At 52.4% G+C, this 24045-nt stretch overlaps 1 protein-coding gene across 3 annotated transcripts in view; it reads left to right on the top strand.

Annotated features, from left to right (window-relative positions):
- The window catches only part of CHST8 (carbohydrate sulfotransferase 8), a 153465-nt gene that overhangs the window by 46265 nt on the left and 83155 nt on the right, over positions 1 to 24045 (top strand). For 2 of the 3 annotated variants that reach the window (XM_023229096.3, XM_023229098.3), the window contains one exon: positions 20001 to 20216. In XM_023229096.3, coding sequence (XP_023084864.1) covers positions 20087 to 20216 — 130 coding nt within the window. In that variant the 5' untranslated portion in view covers positions 20001 to 20086. Of the gene's footprint in view, positions 1 to 15349; positions 16022 to 20000; positions 20217 to 24045 lie in introns of those variants that run through there. The other variant, XM_023229097.2, reaches the window with a different exon arrangement.

The raw sequence follows: 24045 nt of genomic DNA, 5'->3' as shown, positions 1-24045 counted from the left end.
CTGTGGTTTTTATTTCTTCCTGCAAAGCTCCATTCTCTGCTTCACATGAGAGAAATTAGCAATGAAACACCTCGTCAGGATCCAAAACGCCTGCCACCCATCTGTGCAAAACCCTGGCAGTCCTCAAGGAGACAAATCCTCACCTTCCTGGAGAACTTCCATGAAACCTGCCTGCAGTGAGGGCAGTCAGACCTTAACTTGGCAAAGAAACTGTGAAGGCAGCCTGGAGCGCCAAACTATTAACTTAGTGAGAGTGGCAGGCTTCAAGTTTTGCAAAAGCCCAAATCTATTATTTGACTATTAGTTGCGATGAATGGATGATGAAGGGAACCAACGCAGATATGCATGAGGCATGGCCGAAGATGCTATCATCGAGGAAATGCTGTTTTCTTAAGCTTTGGTGACTAACTATAGAATTGATTATGTCTTTGAACTGGAGTCAGATTTCTTCTAAGTGAGCCAAATTGGAAGGTAATATCAAACTTCCATCAGGGGTGTTCCAGAAATGCCAAATTCAAGACAAGGATTGTGTCCGTTTCTATGTGTGTGAATACAAAGGGAAACTTTTCAGATATTTGCAGAACATACTCCATCATTTCCTGCCAAGCATCAGCTTCTAGTATTTCACCAAGTTTTTTAGAAGACTTCAACCTTGTTAGCAAAGTAATTAAGCAGAAAGAAAGAAAAAAAAAAAAACCCACAAAAACAAAAACAAAACCCCAATGCATTGGATGCCTTGCTGTTTTCCTGATTCTGTGAAGTTGAATGTCAGTGAATTAAATTGCACACTGGGTTCTTCTGATCTGAGCTGAAATTGTCAAAGATGTTGGGTGAGTCTATGGGCTGAAGGTTACCATATTTTTAATCATCTGAGAAAAGACCAACTGCACCAGACTTTCAAAATTGATCATTCTGAATAGTGCTTGGCATACTCAGCGGACATGATTGAAATAGTTTTGCAGACACAGAGCATAAACGTAAAATACCGACCCCATTGCCTGTCCTGACACACACTAGCAGTGGTAGCCCAGGGCCAGCGCTGGCTGCAGAGGCATAGTGCCAAGATCGGCCGCTCATTTCCCTTTCTTGATGAAGTGCTTACAGGCCAGTTTCTGAAAGCCCTTTCCAGGAGCGTCACATTTTTCTGTGGGCCTGCCTGCAGCCTGATCTCCCGAGACATTTCCTAAAGACCTCCATTAGAAGCTTCCACTGCTTCCCTTACTTGCAGGCGTTCAGCCTTTGCCAACATTAGGTTGATGGAATTGTCTGAGAGAGAGCATGTCAGGGGGCTCTGTTCATCTCCCCAAAGTAGTCACTGACATGAGTGACACTCTTGTATGCCAGGCACTGCTCCCTTATTGCCCATTTTGTTTTCATAATAACCTTGCAAAGTAGCCACAAGAGATTATTACTCCCATTTTGCAGATGAGGAAACTGAGGCATGAAGAGGTTAAGTAGCTTATGTAGCTGGTAAGTGGCGGAACCAGAGTCTGAACCCAGGCATCCTGGCAGCTCCAGCCTCCTTCTCCCAGTCATCACTATGTGTTCCGTTGTTCTGTTTCCATTTCACTCACATATAACGAGCAGCTAAGTTTCCTGAGTTTCTGGATAGCAGCGGGGGCCCAGCTTGCCGAAAAGAGTGAATTACAGTTTTTACAAGATCCAGAATATCTACATCAGAAAAGCTCATGGCCGGCAAGTGTGATATCAACACACGTTGATATCACAGCATCAAAGTAAAAGCTATGTAATTTTCAATATCCAAACAAAGACTTCTCTTCAAAGCACCAATTTTCACATGAGAATAGTGGACAGATTTCCACATCCTGGCCCAAGATTTCTCACCAGTCCTGTTGCTGTTGTCTCTTCCCAGGTCACCCTTTTTCTGCCTGGCCTCTTCCTCAAGGCCAAGAGGGGTCCTGCCGAAGTCCAGGTCAGAGAGTGTCCTCCCTCTGCTCCTGTCTCATTCAGAGTCAAAGGCAAAATCACTGGAGTGGCCCACATCACTGCCCCCAATTGCTTCTCTGACCATATCTTCTTTCATGCTTCTTTATGTCTCTCCAGACACAGTGGATATCAAGAATGCTGTCACCCCAGCGCCCTTGCACAGCCGATTCCCTCTATAACCCTTGGTTCACATGTTATCTTCTCAGTCAGGACTCCTCCCACATACTCGCCTTTGGCCTTAAGCCCTCCCAGTCCTTCTCCCCCTACTCTGTTTTTCTTCTGTCCTTAGTATTTCTCACCCTCTAAGGTTATATATAATCTGTCTCTCTCCTGGTTGGAGTGGAATTCTATGAGGGCAGGATCTTTGTTTTGTTCATGAATGGATCCCGGTTGCCTAGAATAGTGCCAGGCATGTAGTAGGTGCTCATTAAATAATTCACCACATGTGTGGTTTACCTCCAGAGGGGAGGAGGGGTGCGAAGGGAACCCCAAGATTGGTAATTATTTTATTTAAGCTTGGGTGATGAATGTGCTGGTTCTTCTTTATATTATTTACCTATATATGTGTGTGTGTATGTGTATATATGTGTGTGCATATATATATATGTATATTCTGTATATCTGAAATGTTTCATATTAAATTTTAAAAAATCAAACAGGGTCAAAAAGTAAAAGTGATGTATGCTTTATGTAAGTGGTGGAATCCTCTTCTCCATTGAAAGTATTTCTTTTTGTGTGTGTGTGTGTGTTTGGTGGGATAAAGGGTCTCCCTCTGTTGCCCAGGCTAGAGTGCAGTAGCGCAATCTCAGCTCACAGCAACCTCTGCCTCCTGGGTTCAAGCAATCCTCCTGCCTCAGCCTCCCCAGAAGCTAGGATTACAGGTGCACACCACCACATCCAGCTGATTTTTGTATTTTTTTGTAGAGATGGGGTTTCACCGTGTTGGCCAGGCTGATCTCAAACTGTTGACCTCAAAGTGTTCCAACTGCCTCAGCCTCCCATAGTGCTGGGATTACAGACGTGAGCCCCTGTGCCTGGCCCCCCATCAAAAGTATTTTTTCATCTTTGTGTACCATCTCATGTCAGTGACAGAAAGTGCAAGTTCTTAGGCAGATGTGTTTGCAATGGGGAAGATGTGGAGAAACAGGAAGAGAAGCTGGGCAGGGGCTCTGACCGGCCGGGCAGTTGGGGCCCACATGACTGGAGGAGCTGACTGTCAAAGCAAGAGTGTTGAGGAACGATGAGAAACGAGGTGGAGAGTCAGCCAGGATGAGACAGCCCTGGGCCAGCTTCTGAGAGCAGGATGCTTGGCGTGGATGTCTGACCATCCTTGGCAGGGGAGCCTGCATCTCTGTTTGACAGAGGAGAGGAAGAAAGAGAAATAACATTTTCTGAGCCACCAAGAAGGAAGAGGCCTGAATGGGGAAGGGCTGAGTTCAGGGACCTGGATGAAGACATCACGTGGGGTGATGCTGTGACTCAGGATGGACCCAGGCAGGAGGCACCCAGCTCCACACTCCCTGTGACCCCATGAGATCCCCCAAATCCTCAGAAGGAGAGCCACTTCCTGGATTGGCAGTCACCTCCGGTTTATGTATATAACCAGACGGAGTAGGAGTCCAGGCCGTGTGGAAGCTCTGGCCCAGCCCCGGGTCATGTGGTCCATGGGCGAGGTGAACTGGCCAATGTCCGGGTGTCGTGGCTGGGAGGACACAGCTGGTCCTCGCGCCCGCCGAGCAGCTTCCCACACATCGATCAGTGCCTCTGGTGAGCATGACTCCTTCTGAGGAGTCCCATTGATCAGGCCAGATGGAAAACTAGTAGCTGTGATTGGGACGAGTGAATATTCATTTGGAAATGTCAATGAGTAACTGGAGATGATGCCTGCAGTGACTTGTCTGGCAGGATCGATTCCAGACATGAGGTGAACCAGACGTTGGCGGGGACCGAAGGCGGGAGCCAGGGACCCTGGGTGGGGCAGGGGGAGTGGTGGAGGCCAGAGAATGTGTAGGACAGTGAGGTCAGACACATTTCCTTGCCTCCCCACCCCCAGTTCTGTGGCTCTCCTGTCTGTCTGGAGCTTTTGTCTTCAAGTGTGGCACTCCCTGCATAGTGGCCACCAGGCCTGAGGACATCTGTGTGTGTGGAAGGGGTTGAAATGGGTCTGCTGAACCTGCCTTCTTCCTGGACATGCTGGGAGGAGGGGCTGCAAAAATGTCAAGCTGAAGGGATCTCTGGGCTCTAGCTGAGACCCTTCTCCCACTTTTTTTTTTTTTTTGGTTTTGAGACAGAGTCTCCCTCCGCCGCCCAGGCTGAAGTGCAGTGGCATGATCTTGTCTCACTGCCACCTCCACCTCCCGGTTTCCAGCGATTCTCCTGCCTCAGCCTCCCGCGTAGCTGGGAATACAGGCTTGCGCCACCACGTCTGGCTAATTTTTGTACTTTTTTTTTTTTTTCGAGACGGAGTCTCGCTCTGTCGCCCAGGCAGGAGTGCAGTGGCCGGATCTCGGCTCACTGCAAGCTCTGCCTCCCGGGCTTATGCCATTCTCCTGCCTCAGCTTCCCGAGTAGCTGGGACTACAGGTGCCCGCCACCTCGCCTGGCTAGTTTTTTGTATTTTTTTAGTAGAGATGGGGTGTCACCGTGTTAGCCAGGATGGTCTCGATCTCCTGACCTCGTGATCCGCCCGTCTCGGCCTCCCGAAGTGCTGGGATTACAGGCTTGAGCCACCGTGCCTGGCCTAATTTTTGTATTTTTAGTAGATGTGGGGTTTCGCCATGTTGGCCAGGCTGGTCTTGGACTCCTGACCTCACGTGATCTGCCCGTCTCAGCCTCCCAAAGTGTTTAGATTACAGGCATGAGCCACTGCACCTAGCCTCTTCTCCCCACTTCTGTCAGTAGATCCTAGCTGTGCACAAGTCAGGGTTGGGGCCAGGGGAGGCTAGGAGATTTTGGTTAGGGTCTCCTTGCACTAGGATGGAGGGATGGCGGGATTCAGCCACTTCAGCCCAGGAGCTCTGACCCCGGCTGGAGGCCTCCTGGACAGAGGTGGGAAGACATCGGTGCTGGCCCGGGAGGCCAGGAGCCCTGTCAGCTTATTGCCAGGTGCACTGTCACCTAGGTGTGGCCTGCTACTTCCCCCAGCCCCAATTAACCATCTGCAGGAGCTGCCGTCGGCATGGGGGAGGGGCTGGGTCCCGCTGCTCTGTGCAGACTGCTCAGCTAATGAGGGGGTCTGTGAAATTTTTAATTACGGCTCCCATGCCTGGCTTAATTATTTGCATATGGCTTTTACAAGTGGGAAGAGGACGATTGCATGCAGCGCAGCACTTCTCAGCCCCACGTTTGACTTTAATTAAAGGCAGAACCTGAGGTCTTTCCATCACTAATGATCGTGGAAAATTAGCTTCTAATTCCCAGGGGTCTCCAGAGTGATGCACCCTGAGGCGGAGAGTGGGTGGAGAGGGGATGGAGTAGGGAGAGGAGCGGGAGGCACAGATGGCAGATGGTCCTGCTGGGCTGCCACTCCGCAGTACCCCCAACCCCAGGCCACCCTCCCACTGCCTTCCCTCCGGGCTGCCTGGACAAGGGACCTCACTTCCCTCTTCCAGGAAGCAGACCTGACCTTGGGCAGCAACTAGGAGGAAGCCCTGCAGAGCGAGACCCAGACAGAGCGAGACCCAGTGAAGGTTGCCAGGGTCATTCTCCCGTTGGCCAGGAGCTGGGTGTGTTCTGGCTGTGGCTGGACTGCTCTGGGCTGGTGGCCACAGGCAGAGGAGTGGGAGTTTCTGAAATGAGTACACGTGTGTGCACACATGTCTACAGCATGTGCACACGCCGGCACACAGATACACAGGATGGAGCCATAGAGACACACCTGCACGCTCACACACGTGTGTGTACATATGTCCACTCAGGAGCAAAGGAGTGAATGTGTAGTGGGCCCTGGGGCCATCCCTGTGTCCCCATCCCTCTTGTCTCCTACTCACAGAGCTGGCAGGGGCTGACCCCAGGGCAGTTTCATCCCACTGTTTCCAGTAGCCAGGCCTGCGCCACCCCCAGCACAGAGCATCCCCTCAGCCCCAGGCACACTGGGTCAGGAGGTTCTATTGGCTCAGGATCCAGGGACTTGTTCCCTGGTTACAGATGGGACTCCCTCCCTTCTACTGGACATTATGAGGATGCCTGTAGCTTGGACTATGGCTGTAGCCATTGAACCATGAAGGGAGCTCTCTGAGGATAAAACCCACCCCAAGGACAGAGCAGCAGAGCCACCAGCAGAGCCTTGGTCCCCAGTGACACTGTGGAGCCTCGATTTTCCTGATGAGCTGGTTTTTCTGTTTCTCGCCTCCAAAAACATCCTGGTCTAGGCAGGGTCTGTGTCCAGTGCATGGTCTCACCCTGCACACAGTTGATGGCAACCACTGAACCACGCAACAGCTGGTTTCCTGGCAACACCCCAGCCTCCTTCCTGCCCCACTGAGGAGGCTGCCCTGTAGGTCAGGGCTGAGCCTTCCTGGCACAGGGACTGAAGTCAGCAGCCGGGGCCCCCATAACAAAGGCCACAGACTGGGTGGCTTGAACAACCATGTTTAAGTGCCATCTGGTCACAGAGCTGTAGGAACCAGCTTCTGACCAGCGAGGCTGCAGCAGCCTCTCTTCCCAGAGGATTTTTCTCCCTCAGCTGATTTTGCACAAAAGTCCTTGAACTGGGAAGCATTGTTCTTATTCAGGGGTCGCGTGCCTTTCCCCAATCCAGGTTCCTGGGTTGGGGGAACTCGAGAGTGGCAGTCCAGCAGGATCATCTGTCTTTCCCCAATCCAGGCTCCTACTTGAGCCTCATGTCCATGCTGGATTTGGCCTGAGATCCACCCATTGCCCCCTCTTTCATCGTAGGAGGCTGAAGCAGGAGGATCACTTGAGTCTTCTTTCATCATAGAGGGGGCAATGGGTGGTAGACCTCAGGCCAAATCCAGCATAGACATAAGGCTCAAGTAAGTTTTTAAAAATGTGCATTGCTTGCCAATTTCAGAATCAGGAAATTTCAAGTTAAAAATCCAGGTTTCCAAATGGGAAGGTCTAAAGGTCTGCATTGCTACGAGGGTCATCAGGTGTTTCATTTAAAAAATAATTTTGGGTCCAGTGTGGTGGCTTATGCCTGTAATCCCAGCACTTTGTGAAGCTGAGGCAGGTAGATCGTTTGAGGCCAGGAGTTCGAGACCAGCCTGGCCAATACAGCAAAACCCCGTCTCTACTAAAAATACAAAAATTAGCCGGGTGTGATGGTGCATGCCTGTAGTCCCAGCTACTCAGGAGGCTGAGGCAGGAGAATCGCTTGAACCCGGGAGGCAGAGGTTGTAGTGAGCCAAGGTTATGCCACTACATTCCAGCCTGGGCAACAGAGAGAGACTCCATCTCAATATAATAATAATAATAATAATAATAATAATAATAATAATAATAATGATAGTAACTTTTGCCCCAGTGTGATGGCTTATGCCTGTCATTCCAGCACTTTAGGAGGCTGAGGTGGAAGGATTGCATAAGGCCAGGAGTTTAAGACCGGCCTGAGCAACATAGTGAGACCCCATATCTATAAAAAATTTTTGAAAATTAGTTGGGGGTTATAGCATGTACCTGTGGTCCCAGCTACACAGGAGACTGAGGCAGGAAGACCACTTGAGCCCAGGAGTTTGAGGCTGCAGTGAGCCATGATCATACCACTGCACTCCAGCCCGGGTGACAGAGCAAGACCCAGACTCTTAGAAAAAAAAAATCCAGGTTTCCAAATGGGAAGATCTGAAGGTCTCAATCTGCTACCAAGGGTCATTGGATGTATCATTTGAAACATATATTTTATTATGAAAGTGTCATGTAGTTATTATACGAAATGAGCTGCTTCAAGCAACTGCTCACTAAAGACCAATGACTGACATTTTGAGTCCCACTATAAAAATGCCTGTCTTCCTTCCTCTTTAGAGCAATCACATAAGAAGTCAGGGCTCGAGCAACCCCTTGTGTGATCAGCTGGCAGGGGGGCACCGGGACATGAGTGTGGGGTCTGTGTGGATGCTCTTTTGCTTTGAGATGGTCCCAGTTAGCCGAGTGCTGCCCACATCCCTGCCCCACCTGCCCCCGCCTGGGACAGATGCCACGGAGCCCCATGTACAGGGATCATAATGGTTTACAGCTCTTCTGCCTGTGTCCTTGAGGCTGAGTGATGAGGGCATGCGAAACCCAGGATGGTAGAAAAGAGGCTGCAGGCTTAGGGAGAGAAACCAGAGAAACCAGACTCCCTTGGATGTTGTTCAAGATAAGCAAATAATTCAGCAGAGCCATGTGGAAAGATGGTGAGACCTGCCGTGGAGGAGCAGGCACCCTGCAGAGAGGACTGGGATCCAGCAGCCTATTCCACCTGACCCAAGCCTCTTCCTCCACCCCAGGGCAGCATCCCACCACTGCAGGGATCTTCTGAGTTCCATGATACCAGTCCACCAGGGACCTACTTAGTGGCTGGGAAAACAGAAGCTCAGATATATAACATGAGGATAACCAAAATCTCCCAGTGACAGCATTGAACGCTGAGTGCTGTCTCCCCTGTGCTACCCTCTCACAGTCCCCTCTGTTGGAGAAAAGCCATTAGTCTCTGGGAACACACAGGAGGGTGCCTCACTTGGCCCAGGGGCCATCAAGGAATGGTGAGAGATGAGACTGGGCATGGGAGGTCGGCAGAGGCAGAATATTCACGGATCTGGTGGACCATGCTGAGACATTTTAACTTGGGTCACTGGGCACCTGGGGGGCTCCGGAGTGACCACAGATGTGTTGCAAGGCAGGTGTCAAGATGGGGAGCTGTCCAGGCCACAGGTCCTGAATCAGAGCCGCACTGAGGGACTGGGAAAGAAAGACAGGACACATGTTCAGAAGGCCAGATCTGCACTTGAGTGTCAGGAGAGAGGGAGGAAATGTTAGGCTGGACCCACATTTCTGGCTTTCCAATACCCTGTGGGGAAAAAGAAGGGCACCAAGGGGTCACTAGGCTGGAGGAGACTTGGAACACAGGATGTTAGCTGGAAGGAGACCTTAGGCAGAGACTAATGGAGAAGGCAGGTTCCTGTCCCATGCACAGTCACTCATTAGTGCTTCCAGGTCATTTGAAGCGCCGGTCCCTTCCTGGTGGCCTGAAGGAGACCTGTTTTTCCACAGAGCATCCAGGATAGGGCCAAGAGACTTTTGTTCTGCCATATTCTTAGTCTTGAGCCTTCACATTGGAAGAGACCAGCCTGTTTTGAGATCAGCTCCAGGGAAAATCATGCTGGACTGGTAGAGGTCAAGACTGTGGGGGCTCACCTGTAAACCCAGTGCTTTGGAAGGCCAAGGTAGGAGGATTACTGGAGGCCAGGAGTTTGAGACCAGCCTAGGCAACATAGTGAGACCCCACTTCTACAAAAAATTAAACATTTAACCAGGCACTGTTAAATTGAGTAGTCCAAGCTACTCAAGAGGCTGAAGTGGGAGGATTGCTTGAGCCCAGAAGTTCGAGGCTGCAGTGAACCAAGATTGCATCTCTGCACTCCATCCTGGGTGATAGACTGAGACCCTGTCTCTAAAAAAATAAAAATAAGAAAAGATCTTGGCGGTTACCCTTTGGAAGCCAGCCTGCTTCCAAAGGATATGGCCATGATGTGTGCTGAGTGGACCCCCAGAGCACAACCACTGGACTCCGTGTGACCCCAGCCCAAAGGACCCAGCTGACTCCAGTGCAGGAGCTTCCTTTCACCTTCGTCATCCTCTTACTAGCTTCTCTTCATTCACCGCACATTGCCCAAGCACCTGCTCTGTGCCAGGCACTATTGGCAGCTGGAAACATAAAGACAAGTCCTCTGGGGCCTCCTTGTGCCAGCCACAGGGAGAGATTCCCTGGAAGGCAGCCAAGCCTTCTTGCCATTCTGTCCTCCTCGGAAGTCTACGGACTGCCTTGTGTCTCTGCACCCTGCCAGGGGCCGGGGCACTCCGGATTTACTCACAGACTCCTCTCTGTCCATATTATACCCCAACTTTTGATTTTGAGAAGTAAATATGCAATTTTTTTCCTCCCTGTAATTTTCCCTGCTGTGGCTGTGGATGTCAGAGCTGCTGGAAAATGTGAATAGCTCAGTGCTTTCTAGAAGTAAAAGGAGGCTGGCCACGCCGCATCCTACATCCCCAGGTGCTCTTGGCAGGATCCGGCATCTCAGCTGGGGAGAGATGCTCTCCAGGCTGTACTGTCGAGGGAACTTTTAACCCAAATAATTCATGTTCCCACCTTCTTCCATTAGCAATGAGATAATTGCCAAGAAGTAAGTGTGTATCCGTGAGAGTGTGCACACGCATGCGTGTCTGTTGCAGGGACGTTAGCAGAGGAGGCGAGGTGAGTGTATTTGCTTACGCAGCCAAACTTTCTGCGTGTTCCTCTGGAGACTCTCAGACCTTCGTGTCTCAGTAACTGAAGGTCAGGACAGTCTGATCTAAGCTTTTGTTTTGGAAAAGCATGGCTGGGGTGGAGAGAGAGAGGATTTGAGTCAGATCTGGGGTGGCGCTTATTTCCTGTGTGTAACCTTGGCCATATTTAGTCTCTCTGGGTCTTCATTTCATCATCTGCAAAACAGAGTGGTGGCCTTGGAGATCTGCTGTCCAGATATTCCTTCCAAGAAGGATTTGCTGACCACCAGGGGATTGTGTGGTCAGCAGCCAGCCTCCAGTCCTCAGCTCCACGAGGGGCTGCTTCATCTGCAGCAAACTGCCTCATCTGATATCACACCCTTCTCTGGGCAACAGACATCCAGCTACTGAGTAAGTGGGAGGTGTAAAGGTCCAGCCCTATCTTCCTTCTGCAGGACACTCCGACAGGCTGAATCCACTCCAGAGCCCACCATCAAGGCCTACATCCCTATTCCACTTCTTCCCACTCTAGCTTCCTCCCTTTTTCCTTCGCAGGTATTGATCCTTAATAAACATCTTACACCCCAAATTCCGTCTCAGTATCTCCTTACAGAGAACCAGACCTGTGGCAAATAAGGATAATGATTTTTACTTCAAAAGGTTATTGTGTGAAAGCTAAATGGGATGTTTATGTAGTATCCAGCATCGTGCTTGGAACATTAACAAATCAGGATAAATATCTGTTCCTTTTGCTTTTCTTCCCCTAAAAACTGTGACTCAAAATCCCATTCTGGGCCTTGAGCAGGTGTTCCTAACCTGTGCTCTGTAATACTGGTTTGGAAAAAGCCCAGCGAGGCAAGTGGCCCTGAGAATCTGTGCTGCAGCTAAATCTGAGATCCTGGCTGATGGCTTCAGAGCCATTCTTGTCCCCGTGAAGTTCATTATCCATGGATCACGTCAGCCCTCTTCAAGGTTCCTCACTGAAAAGAAATTGAGCATGCAAATACTCTTTTATCATAATCACCACGTATCCACAGGGTAATTCATAAAAGAGCTGGAAATATATTGAAATTCAATATTGTTTTAGTCCAAATCAATATTAATAATTGTTTGCATTTTTAAAGTGCAATTTGCAATTGAAAAGTGCACAAAGATCAACCAGTAGTTGCTAACACATCAAATTTTCCTATTAAAGGCATAGTCCCTTAACTTTAAAATGTTTCTTATACAACAGGGGCTGGAGCTGATCCATGGAAATGACTATCTATTATTTACGTGCACAACGTTAGAATTTGCTTCCATTCTGCATGAGCTGAAAGGCCAGTCACTTTTATTTTTAAGTTTTTGATTTCTTTAATTAAATTTTTAATTTTGAAATAATTATATATTCATATGCAGTTGTAAGAAATAATGCAGAGAAATCCCATGTATCCTTTACACCCTTCCCCCAACTGTAACATCTTGCAAAACCGTAGAACAGTATTAAAACCAGGATATTGACATTGATACGGTTGAGATAGAGAACATTTCCTTCCCCACAAGGATCCTTGTGTTGCTTTCTTCAGATCTTTAAAAATTAAAGATTTTTGAAGGAAAAAGGACCCTGTTAGATTTCTGCCTTGAAACGATAGCTATCACTAAATGAGGCACACTTCCAGCTGGGCTCAGTGGAGTTCACACAGGGGAACGGTCCCCTAGGTAAAGAGTAGCCCAGGTGGAACTCACCTCAGCCAGGGAGACCTCATGGGAGCACAGCTTTGCACATCAGAAAGAGCCTGAGAACAGTTTTCAGTTTGACACTTGCAGTGTGACCTTTGATCTCTCAAACAAGGACAGGGTTGTCAAGAAGGGAAACAGCTTGGCTGGGCTCATGTGGGCCATAGGAGCCCAGTTATCCCTGAAACAGGCCTTCGCAGAGTGTAGCACTCTGGGCACAGCCCTGGCAGCCTCCCTGAGGCCATGCCATGGGACGGACCCAGATCCCTGCTGAGGGACAGGTGGCAGGTGTGGGTGAGGGGTGCCCTTGACTGAAGCCCACCTGACATGCTTGAAAGTAATCCTATGCAAATGAAATTCACAAGATGCCTCCCTGTTTCAAGATATTTGTCTCACACCAGAGCTGCAGGGAACTTGGGAACTCATCTACAGCAGATATTTTGGATGAGGACTGATTCTGAGATAGGGAAACTCAAGTCCTGAAGACCAGACTTGAGTGGAGGGGAAGTCAGGCCAGAGAACCTGGAGTGTCCCGCTCTGAGCCTGATGGCCACCCTGTAACATCCACATGCCTTGTTCAAGCTGCTTCCACTGAGGGTTTTGGGTTTTTGTTTTGTTTTGTTTGTTTGTTTTTGAGACGGAGTTTTGCTCTTGTTACCCAGGCTGGAGTGCAATGTCGTGACCTCGCCTCACTGCAATCTCTGCCTCCTATTCTTCTGCCTCAGCCTCCCGAGTAGCTGGGATTACAGGTGGCTGCCACCATCCCTGGCTAATGTTTGTAGTTTTAGTAGAGATGGGTTTCACCATGTTTGCCAGGCTGGTCTCAAACTCCTGACCTCAGGTGATCTACCCGCCTTGGCCTCTCAGAGTGCTGGGATTACAGACTGAGGCACCGTGCCTGGTGGTTTTTTTTTTTTTGTTTTGTTTTTTGTGAGACAGAGTCTCGCTCTGTTGCCCTGACTGGAGTGCAGTGGAGCAATCTCGGCTCACTGCAACCTCTGCCTCCCAGGTTCAAGCAATTCTTCTGCCTCAGCCTCCCAAGTAGCTGGGATAACAGGTATGCACTACCACACCCAGCTAATTTTTGTGATTTTCGTAGAAATGGGGTTTCACCATGTTGGCCAGACTAGTCTCAAGTTCCTGACCTCTAGTGATCCACCCGCTTCATAATCATATTTAAGTGTACAGTTCAGTGGCATTAAATACATTCACATTGTTGGGCAGCCATCACCACCATCCATCTCCAGAACCTTTTCATCATCCCAAACAGAGACTCTGTACCCATTAAACAACACCCTGTTCCTCCTTCCAGTCCCTGGTAACCTGCATTGTACTTTCTGTCTCTATGAATTGGACTACTCCTGGCACTCCACACAAGTGGAATTATACGGTGTTTGTCCTTTTGTGTCTGGCTTGTTTCACTTAACATGATGTCTTTAAGGGTCTCCCATGTCATAGCATGTGTTGCTATCATTGACTTTTTGATTGACACAAGCAAGCTGTAGTTTTTTGGGGGGTTTCCTAGCATCACAATATATTTTAAAGGTTTGGGGATGCATTAGTCCACTTTTGTATTGCTATAAAGAAATACCTGAGGTTGAGTAATTTATAAGGAAAAGAAGTTTAATTTGCTTGCGGTTCTGCAGGCTGTACAAGAAGCATGGTGTTGGCATCTGCTCAGCTTCTGGGGAGGGCTTCAGGAAACTCACAATCATGGTAGAAGGCAAAGTGGGAGGAGGCAGGTCACATGGCAAGAGAAACAGCAAGAGAGAGATGAAGGGGGAGGTCCTAGACTCTTAAATAGTCAGATTTCACATGAACTGAGTGAGAACCAACTCATCACCAAGGGGATGGCACCATGCCATTCATGAGGGATCTGCCCCATGATTCAGTCTCCTCCCACCAGGCCCCACCTCTAACACTGGGGAATCACATTTCACCATGAGATTTGGAGGGGACACATATCCAAACCATGTCAGGGGACAATCAGTCAATTTCGTGGCATCTCAGTGGCGTGTGTCTTTTGTGTAAACATTGCACCTGTTAATATACATATATATGTAGAGAGAGAATCAACATTTGTCTCTAAAAATATATTCGTCTTCAAGCTCTGTGATCTGAAATCTGTCATACCGACATGAGGAGGCAAAAGGTCCTGGTGGCGAGCATGCCTTGGGTATTCCAAGTTTTAAGGCTCCACCGGACTCCCTGGGGACCTTTTCTTCCTTGCTTCTTCCTTGCCTCCTGTCATAGGATTGGGCTGCTCTTTGGACCTGATTCCAACGCAGCTCTGATGAAAACAAACCCTCAGCTCCCTGAAACATAAATGACCTTTTTAGAATTCCAGGTTCATGGAGTGCCTCTCTCCAGATGGCCCCAAACACTTCCATCTATTAACTCGTGCTCATTCAACATGCAGCAGAGGCTATTGATCACCTTCCCTGTGCCGGGGACTGTGCTAGGTGCTGGGAATACAAAGACGGGGAGAGGCCTCCATGTGGTTCCCAGTTCCGAGGCACAGAGTCAGAGGCTGGCAGCAAATGCTCTTCCCACAGTGGGAGAAGGGCTGTCACCGTGATGGTGCTCTCAGGGGACCAAAGTTCACACATTCAGGGAATTCGGGGCACTGTGTCAGCATTCCGGACTCTGCCAGGATGAGGGGACTCAGTTTCTCTACATGCAGAATGACTGTCCCTTGCCCTGACCCACTGGCGTAAAATGTACTCAATATGTAAGAAGCCCTGGCAGAGATAGTATCCATGGTGCGGTCAGTTGACGTGGCCTGTCAGTCTTTCGCCACGCTCTCAGGCCCCCCTCGCTGTGGCTGTGTGTTTGCAGGTGCCCCTCAGACTCCACCTGGCAATGTGTCCGCGATGGTGGGAGGCTGGGCTCTGGTGCTCCTAGTACGGCTATGGCGGCAAGCTTTAGGACCTGGTGAGCCTGATTCACGGGGTAACCTCCACCCCAGAAAGCCCTTTCTCCGTGCTGCAGAGCATGGGGCTGGGGGGAGTGGAGAGAACCCTGCCTTGTAGCAGGGGAGCGGACAGCAGGTAAATTGCATTCCCCGGGAGTAGCGTGCAGCCCGGCGGGGGCCAGGGTGTGCCAAGGCCAGGCTCTGGGGATTTCGGGACCCAGGCCAGCGCTCCCCAGCAGCACGGCAGGAGCCAGCCTGAGAGTCTGCAGCCCCGCCTTGGAGTCTGAGCACTCGCGCCCATCCGTCATCCTTGCAGAACATTGCAACTTTATGCCTACGCATAAAAACTGGAGGGACTCGTCCCAGAGTTTGCTGCTGCCGCCGCCGCTGCCATTAAAGCGGTTTTAATTAGCTGCAGGATTTTTAATGAGCTCAAATCAAGAAGAGCACCATCTCAGAAGTAAGCGAGAGCCACGCACAGGGAAGAACTAGTCTGACAAAACAGAAGGAGGTGGTGCTCTCGGGGGACCGGGCTGTGGGCTCCGACCGATGGATCGGCGAGGAGCAGATGAGTTCCTGAGGCCAGGAGGCTGAGGAGGGAAGCCGGGGCTCAGGGACCAGCGACCGGTGCAGAGTCCCCGCTGCTGCCACCGCGGCAGAAGGCACGGTGCCGGATTCAAGGTGACGGCAGTGCCTGGCTCCATTCTCCTCAAGTTGCCATAGCAGCCTCTCTCCCAACAAGCAGCTTCCTCGGGAGCCCTCAGCCGGGAGGGACGTCATTGTTCTCTTCTGCCCGTGTGGTGCAAGGAGACCCACGGGACAGAGAACTTTCCAGAGCCCAGGGTCCACTGACCACGTGGGTGCACCCATGCTGTCTGGAGCCAGGCACGGGGACAGGTCCCCACAGCCACAGGGGATCCTCTGGGCGGCTAGGGGGAGCGTCCAGGCCCAGAAGCAGCCGCAGCCAAGCGTGTCCTTGGAGCCGTCCATGCGTCTGTCCGCCTGCTGCCGGTCGCCACTGGAGGTGCGTGTGTTTTGGCTGAATTCCCAAGTCCTTGCTTGTGCCCTGAAGTGAATTTCTTCAAAGAGACACATTTTTAAATCAAATAAATAAGGAAATGGGAGGAATCTTTCGCCCTGCCCTGTGTCCCAGGAGGTGTTTATAAGATGAATTGGATCTTTTTTTTTTTCTTGAAGTAAAAATTGGTGATGCCATTCAGGCCTCAGGGAGAAAAGCCACCAGGAGGACTGGGAATTATGAGGCTGGGCAGGAGCTGCTGGAAACTCTCTGGGGCTGTTTATTTTTCTTGCCTGAACCCTCCCTCTTCTGTGCCCCTGGCAGGTTGGATTTTCTTATTGTCTGATGGTCTTGGGATGGGTATAGGGAGGTGAAGGCAGGTTTTGCCCTTGTCATCAGAGCTGAGAGTGATGTAGTCTGTGGTGAGGATGGGACAGTCCCAGGTGGAGGCTGAGGCCTGTGACTGGGTTTTTGCCCCACCCCCCAGCCTTCCAGGCCCCAGTCTGTGACAGATGGTGGTGTCCACTCCCCAGGCAGCAGCTGGACTCCCAGGAGAGGCAGACAGACAGCTCTTAGACCAGCAGCTCTTGTTGCCTTGAAAACAACTTGCGACTTTGAAGCCTGGGGTCCTCGAGGAACAATAGAGGATTCCACACCCCCTGGAATGCCCGGGGGTCTGTCAGTGACCGCCCTTCCTTCCCACACCTTAGGGGAAAGGAGGCTTCTATAGAGTCCAGTTGGCTTCCTTGTGGGGCATTGAAGGCCCAGCCATACTGCTGGCCAGTTACCCAGGAGGGGAGGCACGCTGACCTTTTGATTTCTCTTTGCACGGAGCAGGGAGTTAGCTGGTCAGATGGCCCCCAGTGAGAACAAACACAGAGCCGAGGGTCCCAGAGGGAAAAGCTGGGGTCTGGGGCTTAGGGGCTGGACCCTGAAGCCACAGGCGGCTCCAATGCCAGCTTCCCTGGTGTAGAGAGGATGTTCGTGTTCTCTCTGGGGGGCCAGCAAAGGCAGGGTCTTTGAAAGGGGGAACTCGAACAGATGAAGCTCTACCACCATGGAGGTGTGGTCCTGGGTCTGTGTCCTCTTCCCTTTCCTGGATTTGGGGGCATGGATGTGGTCCTTGCTCTGGCTCCCAGGCACATGGGTGGCTGGAGCCAGGCATCATGGGGTGGGTTTGGTTTGGGCAGGTTCAGAAACAAGTGAGGACAGGTCTTGGCTGCAGGATCCATTTAGTCCTTGACAGTGGATGTCTGTACTAGCTTGAATGGAGACAGACTCGGGGAGAAGAGAGCACCGGCCAGCTCTCTTGTAACCATTCTGCAGCGCCAGCTACTGAACAAATGAGATGATGATCACACATGCTCCTGAGTCCCCTTTGTTCATCAGGTAGAGCCTGATATTGACCCCTTATTAGCTGTTTTACCAGGTAGTGCTGGGCACTAGCCACGAACTTGTTCTCCTTCCTCCCTCCCTCCTTCCAAAATGTCTTGATGTTGGAGGCTACCAGGTCAAACTGGCTTCCTGGTGTCTGACTCAGGAGGCTGCTGGAAGTGCGCCCAAAGTGTGGTCAGCTTACTCAGGGGCTCGTGACGGTTGCCTTCCAGCTGGGGCCTTGCTGGGGACCATCGATGGTGTGTGTGCAGGCATTGGCCGGCATGCACCCGGGCATGTGTGCATATGCGCGTTAGCGAACCCACATCTGCTTAGGCCCGTGGGTGCGGTGCACATGTGAACACTGTCCCCATGACCCTGCAACAGCGGCTGCTCCCGAGAGACCCTGCATGCTCTTCCTGGTCCCCATCTGAGAGCCATGGCTCCGCTATGTTGGTGTGTGACGTCTTTTCCATTCTTCTAACTCCTTTCTATGACTGCCTGGGGCTCCCCCGAGTGAGGCTGGAGAGAACAGCTCTGCCTCCCTCGTCAGCCGCTCACTCTCTCCTGAGGCTTTGGGGTTGGGCCCTGTGGGCCTCGGACTCTGCAATGCAGCGCTGTCCTCACAGAGGGAAGGGCTTGGGGAATGGTAGGGCGTCGCAGCCTGCTGTGGGGCTTGCACTGCTGCATCTGTGTCTTTGCAAGGCAGTGAACCCCACGTCCTCAGGATGGCCTCATCCAGGGCAGCCGTGGAGGGAGAGGCCCCAGCCCCACACGAGGGGCTTTGCGTCTGAGCCCTTGGGGACACGTGACTGTCCATTTCTACCCTCTGCAGGCAGGGTAGGGGTGGCCTTGGTGGGTGACAGGAAGTAGCAGTTTGTCTTTGGGGCAGAGGTCATTGCAGTGAGGTCGGGGCCGGCCTGACACCCCGGAGCCAGCTCCAGAGACAAAGCAGGCCCAGCTCAGTGCTTCTGTAAAAAGCTGGAAGGCCGCAGGAACCACCTGCTCGGCGCAGTCCAGAGAGCCCAGCATCAGGTGCCTTCCCGGTGCGGAGAGGCCTGGGGCAGGTTAATTAAAGTTAACTGAGTGAAAAAATAATTACAGAGACTGCAGAGGGGAGAAACCCAAACCTGCAATTTACCCTCCCAGCCCTTGAGCTTTTCCGAAGAACGATCTGGTCGTGGGGAGCTGTGGGCGGGGAGCAGGGAGAGCGTCTCTTCTCATCCCTCATGCTCCATGGGCTGGATGTGGGGGCTTCTTCCCCCAGCGCTTGGGTCCATGTTGGGGAGGAGTCGCCTGGCTGAATACTGTCCCTGGGCAGGGAAATGTCCTTCGGCCGAGCAGCACATTTGGCCTGGGGCTTGACCAGCTACCTAGCTGTGGCCTCAGAGGCTACTGGGAGCTGCCCACCTGGCCTCACCTCCCTCAGACACTGACCTGTGCCAGGGTGGGGAAGTTTCCCCCAGGGCTCATTGGGTGGAAGAAGGGTGGTCCCCCGGGCCTGGCCAGCAGGGCCCGCTGGAAAGTAAGGGGACAGAGTGACCGACCTTCAAAGGAGGGGGGCTCCCTGGGGTGCCAGCCGCCTGTGCCTTCCTCCCCCTGTACTCTGCCCATGCTCTCTCTACCCTCCACTGCAGGAACTTATATTCTTCCTTTGGGCAAATGGCCTTGGGGTGCCCCCATCTCGATGCACAGCCTGGCCCTGTTGGCATGACTGGCTGCTATGTGGGGGATGGGGAATTTCTCTCCCTGCCCTTTCGGAGGAAGCGGGGTAAGCTCACATGGATATACTCTGGGTCTGCAGTGGCCGGAGCAGTTAGTGCCCACCCCCAGGAACATGAGGGGGTGTTAGCACGCAGCCTCTGCACCTCTGAGCTTGGAGTCTGCTGGACACAGGTGTAACTGCCCCACCTCCGCTCCAGGCCAAGGGCCTCGAGCTCAGGGACTCCTGTGGTCTGGCCAGAGCCTCAGCTCCCTCTGGTGTGACTGTCCAGAGGGACTGCCATTCGCCAACCCATCTGTCAGTCCATCAGTGAGGACAGCCCTGGCTGGTGTGGGGGAGTCCATCTGTGCCTGAATATCCTTTGAGCCTAGCAGGTCCCTTCTCAGAGCTGCCTGCTCTGTGGAGACCTTGTCCCCAGTGCCCTACAGAGAGGAGCAGGGTGGAGGCTCATTCAAGATCTTCTCTGCCCACCGGGCCGGGTGCCAGGGACAAGGACCCAGGTTCCCGCCGGTACCTAGGCCCCCACCCTGGGGGCACACATGCTTATTTGGAGGTCTGGACAGTGCAGGGGATGGCTGCTGGCTACTGACTAGGGGCCCGGGGGTTCCCACTTCGGCTCCCCAGGCAGGGCCAGACGGTGTCTCATTCCATGATTTTTCTGGAGGTGCAGATACAGGAGACCCTGGTGGAAAGCTAGCATTCTAGCCACAGGTGGGAACAGGCTGCCCTCAGCCTCCCGGGCATGAAAGGGTGGAAAGGGCACCCCTGGGTAACTTGTAGAGGGCAGAGGCATCCGGGAATTACACTTGGGTTGCTGCAGTGAGCGGGGCCTCCACCTGCCCTGGTGCCTTGCACCTCGGTGATGACTGTCCCCACTCTGCCCCGTAGACCTCGGCCTGATGGACGCCTGGTGTGGACGATGAGGGAAGAACGTGCCTCTCACACCCGAGAGGTGACCCCTGAGCGAGTCCCGGATGACCCCGCGACCTGGAACGATGCGGCTGGCCTGCATGTTCTCATCCGTCCTGCTGTTCGGAGCTGCAGGCCTCCTCCTCTTCATCAGCCTGCAGGACCCCACAGAGCTCGCCCCCCAGCAGGCGCCAGGTGAGTCCTTGTGCTGAGTCCTGCCATCGCCGCCCCCAGCTTTCCAGCCTGAAGCTCAGGCCTCCACGGCTGCCCTGGTGTGCTGGGCTTGGGGGAAAGGAGCAAGTCTGTGCCAAGACCCCCAGCAGGCAGAGTCCTGGCTTCCCGGGGAAGGCATCAGTCTCAATGTGGGAGTGCTGTGTCTGATGCACGACCTCCAGCCAGTGCCTAGCAGCAGGGTGGCCTCTCTTGGGGGTCATAGCAAGGCTGCTGTCTATTGAGCCAGTTGTTGCCTTTGATGCAACTCAGATTTAAACAGGATTCCGCCACCTCTCAGATCTCTTCCACATTGTCGGGGATATCAGAAAGTGGACAACTTCTCCCTGAACCCATGCCCCACAGGTGAGACTCGGTTTCCCTGCCCAGCCCTGGAGAATCTAGCCCCTCTGGTCTGGACAAAGGGGGTCAGGGTACCTCCTGGTTTTGTGAGGCCAAGACCCCCTCCGAAGGTCCCCCACTGCCACTTCCATTCCGCCCCTGCCTGGTGGCCCACTGGAGTCACAGAGGGCTGCTGGGGACAGGTGGCATGGCAGGGAGGCCAGAGCAGGAAGGGTGATTCTGGCATCTCAGGGCAGACAGAGTGTGGAGAGGGGAGTTCAGGCAAGGTCTCTGCTGCTGGGACACGGTCCGCGTCCCAGAGATATGGCAGGACAGAAGGTCAGCTGGCGGGGTGCCAAGACCTGGGAGCTCTCTGCTTTGGCAGGAGAGGAGGGGAGGTGTCTCAGCAGAAGCCACACCCACAGTCCACATGCTCTAGGGCATGGACAGGCTGGTGCACCCCCAGAGACACCACTCCTCCCCAGGGAAACCCACTCACTCTCTGTTGGTTGCTCTGTGCTATGAGCCAGAGACAGGATGAAAGCGAAGGGGGCCGGAGGTGTAGGCAGAGGGGTTCCTGCACAAACCCCTGCCGGAAGCCCAGAGCACAGGAAGGGGTCTTACTCTGCAGCCCCTCCACCCCCACCCCCATTGTGGACGAGCACCCATAATGTGTGGCCCTTAGTGCAGATTGAGGGCCCGTGGACACCAGGACGGAAAGTGAAAAGAGCACAGGGAGGCCAGTGCTGGCGCCCTGGGTCTGGCAGCTGCCAGAGGCTTCCCATGGGCAGGTGGATGAGTTGAGAGTCAGAGGGAGGCAGCCAAGGCAGTGGCCTCCAGGAGATGGTGGGCGAGTCATGGGTGCTGACTCATGCCTAGGCCGGAGCCCCACAGGTGGTGGCTGTCAGAAGTGGGTCTGGCCGCTCCCAGGCTTCTGGAGCCGTAGGTGCACAGCAGAGCCAGCTCTCCTGTAGGAGCTTTGCAGCCTCACATGAGCCCCAGAACAGCTCATGACACTGCGTTGGCAGACCAGGGCCCCTCGGGACAGCGCCATCAGGGAAGACCGCGAGCTGGTACCTATGGTCACGTGTTACCTGCCTAGAAGCAAACTCAGGAAGAAGGGCGAGCAAATACTGCCTGGGTGTGTCCTTGGTGTGTGCGTGGTTGGGGGTGCATGTAGGCAGAGGGTCCGGACAGCCAGTGCCCACATTCTACAGGAGGAGCCTGGGAGAGGAGGCATGAGTGTGCCTGTGATGCCCACCTGGGACCGGGGCCTGGACCCATTGGTGGGACATTTGTGGATCTGACTGTGGTTTGGTGGCTTCAGCTAGTGCCCTGCCCTGCCACAGCCCCAGCGCTTGCTGTGCTGGTCCCTGTTGCCCTACCCAGTTGCCCGAGTACACACGTGTGGATTACAGGTGGGCTGGGGACCCACGGGACGGCTGGGATTTCTGGGAAGATCGGAGCCTCAGGCTGGCAGGGGGTGTCAGATGGCATGGAGCCAAGGCCATCATCCCTCTACAGCTGGCAGATCTGGCAAGGAGCACACGTGGGTCTTCTGATGGTCCTTGTAGCCAGACCAGCCTCACCACGTGCCAGGTGACGGGCAGACTTGATGGTCTGGGTAAATCACACCAAACACAGTCATAAAACTTTAAGTAATGCTTACGTTACTTTCCCTGAGCAAAGTGCCTCTGACACAGGCTGTTTGTGTTGATTTGTTACTATTCATTTATTCCTTCCCTGTACTTCTCACGGCAGCCTAATTGTGATTCGGTACCAAGAAAGCAATATCAAAGTAATTTTCCACAACATTAGTTACAATTTTCTTCTGATCTTTCAAGTGAAACAATCCCATCCTGTTGGCTTCTCTGAGCATATAAACCTTGATTACATTTATCTGTTGGAAACCAGTGCTTATAAAATGTATGTGTCCAGTTGCATGGCTGGGTGGCCCCAAGGGCCCCTGACAAGCCTTCTCCCTGTGAATTTCTGTTGGTGGGAGGAACAGATTCTGGGAGCTACCCTGCCATCCCAATCAGGCAAACAGGCAGGTGTTGGGGCGGCGGGTTGGGAGTAGAGATGAGCAGATCTATGGAGGAAATTCTACACGGTGGCATGAACTGTTTTGGCGACGGAGTTCTCTGGGAGCTGCAGTTTGTGGCACTACAAGTGTAGAAAGGGGACAAGGAGTGGCGGGAGTTCTGAGTTGCTTGAGATCCCTTGGGGCCTGGCCTCATTCGTGTCTCTCCCACGCAGCCACCAGGTGTTAACAGCACCTGAACTTTACGTGGATCAGCCAGCCAAGCTCACGTGGCTCAGGCAGTAGATGGAATGGTAGGGGGTTGCCAAACTTTTGTAGATCAAACCACATTTTAAACATCTTTGTTGCTCCAGTCCAAATCAAATCTTTGGAAACAGGAAGAGCTACCCGATAAGTTACCCATATTCGAAGATGAAGTTTTGTGTATCGGAGAATTCGCCTCTCCAGTTAGAGTTCTTTTCTAGTCTCCAGGATTGCCAGGCCCTGAGGCCAGAGCTTCTGCTTTCAGGAAATTCACTTTTTGACCCAGTAGACAAGACTCACCTCTTCTCCAAGAGAAAGACTTGGAGACCAGGCCAGAATCAAGAATAACAAACACCAACGGCCAGGTGTGGTGGCGCATGCCTGTAATCTCAGCACTTTGGAAGGCCTGGGTGGGAGAATCACTTGAGCCTTCTAGACCAGCTCAAGTCTAGAAGTTCTAGACCAGCCTGGGCAACATAGCAAGACCCTGTCTCTACAAAAAAATAAACAAAGTTAGCTGGGTATAGCAGTACACACCTGTAGTCTCAGCTACTTGGGAAGCTGAGGTGGGAGGATCCTTTGAGCCCAGGAGGTCGAGGCTGCAGTGAGCCGAGATTGTGCCACTGTGCTCCAGCCTGGGTGACAGGGCCCGACTTTGTCTCAAACAACAAAGAACTCCCAGTGTACTGGCTCTGGGGGCTGCAGAAGGCTGACTCCACATTTGGTTGAGCAAACTGAATTTTAAGAGCTGCTTTCTTTGTGAATGTTTTATCATACAGAGTTTGAAACACACGCAGTAGTGGAGTAGGATAGTGCCATGAACATCACGTACCCAGCACCCAGCACCCTCCACCCACACCAGGCTGGCCCCATCCACAGCACCATCCACTTCCCTTCTTCCATGTGATTTTTGAAGTCTATACCAGATAGCCTATCAATTCAGCTGTAAATATTTCTCCTTCCTTCCTTCCTTCCTTCCTTCCTTCCTTCCTTCCTTCCTTCCTTCCTTCCTTCCTTCCTTCCTTCCTTCTTTCCTTCCCTCCCTCCCTTCTTTCTCTCTCTCTCTCTTTCTCTCTCCGCTTGCTTGCTTGCTTTCTCTCTCTCTCTCTCTTTCTTTCCTTCCTTCCTTCCCTCCCTCCCTCCCTTCCTTCCTTTCTTTCACAGAGTTTTGTTCTTGCTCCCCAG

Source organism: Piliocolobus tephrosceles, chromosome 21 (assembly GCF_002776525.5).
Source record: "Piliocolobus tephrosceles isolate RC106 chromosome 21, ASM277652v3, whole genome shotgun sequence".
NCBI lineage: Eukaryota > Metazoa > Chordata > Mammalia > Primates > Cercopithecidae > Piliocolobus > Piliocolobus tephrosceles.
This window is presented reverse-complemented; position numbering and strand designations above follow the sequence as displayed.